Source organism: Nicotiana tabacum, chromosome 1 (genome assembly GCF_000715075.1).
Source record: "Nicotiana tabacum cultivar K326 chromosome 1, ASM71507v2, whole genome shotgun sequence".
Taxonomy (NCBI): Eukaryota; Viridiplantae; Streptophyta; class Magnoliopsida; order Solanales; family Solanaceae; genus Nicotiana; species Nicotiana tabacum.
The window spans coordinates 75,613,664-75,619,502 of NC_134080.1; the positions used below are offsets into that span (position 1 = coordinate 75,613,664).

Sequence of the window (5,839 nt, forward strand, 5' to 3'; positions counted from 1 at the left end):
GCACGCCGCCACGGGTATGTTATTTGGATCGGGTTGCGCGCCACAATAGTGTGATGTTGAGTACAATTACCTATATCTGTTTTTATGTGTTTTGTTTTCTATTTTTCTGAGGAAAAATCTTATTAGCTATGTGAGTTGAGTAGTCCCTTCCAGAGTTCATTTTCATTTTGAATCGCGTTCGAATTGGTAGCCTATTGGCACATTTTGGCATCATATGAGACTTTTGGTCATGTGTGAGTGGTTTATTTGCTGAGCAGTTCATTTTGGTTGAGACGAGAAAATTGGATCTAAGATCAGTGCAATCGGATTATATGAAGAATATTAAAGGGCAAATACATTATTTGGTTCAGAATGGGGTGATGGTTCTTGTCAGGGGTATAGACTCAATGAATTATTGACTCGGCAGTTGGTTGTGAATTTCTATGCACATCTTCCGTCATGGTGGTATTGTAAAAGTTAGAGCAAGATGTATGTGGGTCGTGAGATGCATTGGGAGCATCAGATTCGTGGAATTTTGACTAATTATGATCAGAGGATATTATTATGGTTGTGTGAGTTGTGCAGGGCATAGTGTGAATTCAGCAAAGGTATGCAATCTCGTATCGGTGCATCGTGGGGTGATTGATGCGGTGTTCATATGTTGAAAGCAGGCCTGGCATAAAGTTCCGGATGTTGGAAATGGGCTCAAAGCTTATTTGCTTGAATAAAAGAGAACATCTTCAGGCTTGCTCGAGCTAATGTGCTCAACTGAGTTGTGGTAGCACGGGTAGGTGCACGAGGTGTTAAGAAATGATTTCAGACAACTCCAGTGCATATCTCTTAGCACATTCGAGGACGAATGTATGTTTAAGTGGGAGAGAATGTAACAACCCGACTCGTCGTTTTGAGCTCTAGCACGTCGTTCAGCAGTTTGAGGCCATGAGCAACTTCACTTCAGGTATTATGACTTGCACGCATGGTCAAAAATGAATTCCGGGAAGTTCGGAGTTGATTTGGAAAAGAGAATTCTCATTTCGGAAGCTTTAAGTTGAAGAATTAATTAAAACTGGATTTTTGAGTAAACGACTCGGAATTGATATTCGAAGGTTTCAGCAAGTTCGTATGATGATTTTGGAGTTGGGCGTATCTCCGGACCGGGTTTTGAAAGACCCGCGAACGTTTCGGCACCTATTGTGGAAGTTAGCATTTTGGAAGAATTTCATAAGTTTGGGTTGAAGTGCATTTCAGTGTTATCAATGTCCGTTTGGTATTTTGAGTCTGGGAATAGCTCTGTATGGTTATTCTGGTGTTGGGAGCGCGATTGGAAGTGAAGTCGGAGGTCCGTGGGTCATTTTGAAGTCATTTGGCTAAAGACAGAAATTTGAAGGTTTTCGAGAAGTTTGACCGGAAGTGGACTTTTTGATATCGGGGTCGGAATCCAATTCTGAAAGTTAGAGTAGGTCCGTAATATCGAATGTGACTTGTTTGCAAAATTTGAGGTCAATCAGACGTGATTTGATAGTTTCGACATCGAATGTAGAAGTTTGAAATTCTAAAGTTCATTAAGGTTGAATTGGAGCGTGATTCATGATTTCGATGTTGTTTGATGTGATTTGAGGCCTCGAGCAGGTCTGTGCCATGTTATGGTACTGGTTGTGTGATTGGATAGGGTTCCGGGGGCCTCGGGTGTATTTCGGGGTGGTTTCAGTTCATTTCAGACTGTTTTGCTGTAGCTGTTGCTGGTGTCTGGTGTTGTTCTTTGCGGTCGCGAGGATACTCTCGCATTTGCGAAGAAGGTTTGGGCTTCATGGATTTTGTCATTCCCGTTCGCGAAGATGTTCTCGTGTTTGCGAAGAAAAAAATCATTGTTGCGCAGGTCTAACTTCGCAGGCTCATATCTCACAATCTATAAAGAATTTGGAGATGATCCAAAAATAAACCCTTTGTGTCTAGTTTTCAGAAAGGTAAACCATTTAGAATTTGGATTTGTGTACCAAAAGTTATGGCTAGTACACTATAGGCTGTTCGGGAAGATGAACAAGAAATTTGTGTTGCACTGGGCTATCTTTGGAGGCTTATATCTCAAAATCTATAAGGCATTAGGAGATGACCAAAGCATGAAAGTTGTAGATCTTGGTGTCTAGTTTTCAAAGAGTTAAACCATTTGTCATTGTGATTTTTGTACAAAATGTTATGACCATTATACTAAAGGCTTTTTGAGAAGAGTTTGGAAAAATAGTTTTTGGGAATTTTCTTCTTCGCGAACGCGATGGGGGTCTCGCGAACGCGAAGAAGAGTTGTCTGGGCAGTGTATAAGTATAAAGAAATGGGTTTGTCTCATTTCATCTCATTTCCTCCATGGGAGCCGACTTAGGAGCGATTTTGGAACTCCATTTTCGTCATCCATGTCAAGGTAAGTGATTACCACCTATTGCAAGTTAATTACTTGGATTATATCTAGATTTTAACATGGAAAATCATGTAAATTAGTAGAAATTTTGCGATTTTGAAGAGAACCTAGGAAATTTGTATTCTTGGATTTTGACCATGATTTTTGGACATGAAATTGAGAGCCAATTATATATTTGAGTTCATGAGGTTGTGGGTGAAATTTATCTTCGAAAAAATTCAGAATCTGGGCAGGTGGGCTCGAGAGCGATTTTGTCAACTTTTCGAGTGGAGTTGGGATTTTATATAAATTGAATTGTTATGAGTATTAGGGTGTATTTTCATTGGTTTGCCCGTTATTTGGCTAGTTTTGGAACGTTGGGGCATCGGTTTGAATCGTTGGAAGAAGCTTGGAAGCCGATTATTGGACTTTGGAGCAAGGTGAGTCCCCTTTCTAACCTTGTAAGAGGGAACTATCCCCATAGGTGAATTAAGTGGAAATGTGCTCCTATTTTTGGGTGCTACGTACGCACGAGGTGACGAGAGTCCGTGCGTAGCTACTATTATGCTTAAGTCCGGGTAGTCTAGGGCCCAAAATCATGCTTTACTTGTAATATTGCAACCTTGTTGTCAACTTAAAAATGCTTAAAACATATCGAACGTATAAATAAATTTTTAAAAGGCTAGACATCATTTCTTGACTTTTAAAAGAGAAGCTTGCCTTTTCCTGAATAATTGCTCCTTGATGAATTCTTGATTTGACTGTTCGAATGTGTTTATCTATTGTGGAACGGGCCGAAAGCCTCGGTAGATTAAATAGATGCATCTATGGTTCGCGCCATTCGACCCTCTGGCAGTGCACAGTTTAAATATTGTTGGATCGGGCCGTACGACCTCGGCATGATTTGAGCATGCTTGTATTGCTTGCCTTGAGATTTATAGAAATTGATATTTGCTCTCCCTGACTTGAGATAAATTGATAATCAATAGATTATGAAATCAGAGACTTTTAAAATAAAAAGGAACGTTTACCTCTTTCGTGACTTATTTGAATTTACTGTCATTTTTAATAAATCCTTGATTATTTGTATTAATAATATATTACTATTGGACCACTAGTAAGTGTCGAAGTCGACCTCTCATCTCTACTTCTTCGAGATTAGACGGGATACTCGCTGGGTACACGTTATTTTCGTACTCATACTACACTTGTTGTGCATTTTTTTGCACAGGTTCATGTGTGGCTGGTGGCTTAGTGGCATTGCGGCATTGTTGATACGGAGACTTAGGTGAGCTGCATTTGTCAAGACGACCCATAGCCAGCAGAGTCCGCTTCAGAGTATTATACTGTATTTTCATTTCTGTCCATTTTATATTCCGGACAGTTGTATTTTATTTCATTCCTAGTAAATGCCCATGCACTTGTGACACCGGGTTCTGGGATGATTATTGGATATCTTGTATTTATTTCTAAACATTCTTTTATTTACCTTGTAAGGATTATCTTTTACTAGTAGAATTGAAGGAAAATCATAGCTTTCAAAATTATTAAAATGAGAATTTAATTAAGTATTTTGGTTGGCTTGCCTGATAGCGGTGTCCAGCGCCATCACGACCCTTAGTGGATTTTGGGTCGTGACAACTAGGAAGAGTGAAATATATTTTTCATTAACTTAATGCCCATAGTACATGCTTAAACAAATACATGAAACGAAGAAAAGAAAATACTTTTAGTTAATCTAGCTTATTACCATAAAGTTTTCAGAACCTCTTTCAATGGCTAACATATTAGCGAGCATTAAGAAAATTTTAGATAATATAAACTTAAATAACAGAGAAACTTACTACAACAACAACAACATACCCAGTATAATCCCACAAGTGAGATTTGGGGAGGGTAATGTGTACGTAGACCTTACCCCTACTTGGGGAGGTAGAGAGGCTGTTTTCGATAGACCCTCGGCTCATGAGAATGTGGAAAGGAAGAAGAAGAAGAAGAAGAAGAAGAAGAAGAAGAATAAAAAAGGAGTAGAAAGACATATGAGGGAGACAAAAGACGATAAGGAAAAAGAGGAGGAAAAATAGCATCAGATAGTAACAATCAGGGAGCAATAGTTTCCAATAAAAGGGAAAAAGAGTAGCATCAAATAATAATAATCAGCGAGCAACAATTTCCAGTAGCAATTTGCAAAAACACTAGACTTGTTTGCTAAGTACCAGATATAATAACAAACTAAAAGGAAATAACATTCAACCAACAACAAGAATAATACTAGTACTATTGTTAACCTAGGAGAAACTCAAACTACCTGTAAACCCACCACCTTAATCCTCGACCTCCACACCTTCCTATCACTGATCATGTCCTCGGTTAGGTGAAGCGCCGACATGTCCTATCTAATCACCTCTCCCAATACTTCTTTGGCCTACCACTGCCCTTCCTCAAGCCTGCCATAGTCAACCTCTCACACCTCTTAACCGGGGCATCTATGTCTCTCCTTCTCACATGCCCAAACCATCGCAGCCTCGATTCCCACAACTTGGCGTCTACTGATGCTACTCCCACCTTGTCCCTAATAACTTCATTCACGATCTTGTCTTTCCTGGTATGTCCACACATCTATCTAAACATCCTCATCTCGGTCACGCTCATCTTCTGGACATGGGATTTCTTGACGGGCCAAACACTCAGCTCTATACAATATAGCCAGTCTAACCACCACCCTGTAGAATTTAACCTTAAGTCTATGCGGCACATTATTATTGCACAAAACCCCCGAAGCTTGCCTCCATCTCATCCAACCCGCTCCAATGCGATGAGTAACATCATAGTCAATCTCCCCGTTGCCTTGGATTATAGACCCACGATACTTGAAACTATCTCGTGTGGGAATGACTTGAGTATCAACCTTTACTTCCACTTCTTCTTCATTCCTCTCATCACTGAACTTGCACTCCAAGTATTCGGTTTTTGACCTACTCAACTTGAAACCTTTGGTCTCCAGCGTCTGTCTCCAAACTTCCAACCTAGTGTTAACACCATCCCGCATCTCATCAATCAGAACTATGCCATCTATGCCATCAATGAATAATATACACCACGACACCCTCCTTTGTATATGTCTTGTAAGCACATCCAACGCTAGGGCAAACAAAAATGGGCTAAGGGTTGATCCCTAATGTAACCCCATCTCCACAGAGAAATGCTCTGAATGTCCTCCCGTTGTCCTCACCCGAGTCTTAGCACCTTTGTACATGTCCGTAATCACCCTAATGTACGGCACCGGGACTCCGCTGACCTCTAAATATCTCTATAACACCTCCCTCGGGACATTGTCATAAGCCTTATCTAGGTCAATGAGATGGAACAAAAGAAGTCCTATCTATGGAATACCCTTCTTTAGCTCTTTAAACTCTATGATGATGATATTTTTTATTCCCTTAATAATCATAAATATCAATGAAAATTTAA

General features: G+C 40.0%; 1 protein-coding gene across 1 annotated transcript; it reads right to left on the reverse strand.

Moving 5' to 3' along the window:
* Window positions 1-4,991: 4,991 nt before the first annotated feature.
* On the reverse strand, window positions 4,992-5,417 carry LOC142162899 (uncharacterized). Its single transcript, XM_075219956.1, has one exon. The coding sequence runs from the start codon at window positions 5,415-5,417 to the stop codon at window positions 4,992-4,994; it is 426 nt and encodes a 141-aa protein (XP_075076057.1).
* Between the last annotated feature and the right edge of the window lie 422 nt (window positions 5,418-5,839).

Excerpts from the sequence above, each read along its gene's own strand:
- LOC142162899 (XM_075219956.1), bottom strand. The coding sequence starts at position 5,417 with ATGCGGGATGGTGTTAACACTAGGTTGGAAGTTTGGAGACAGACGCTG.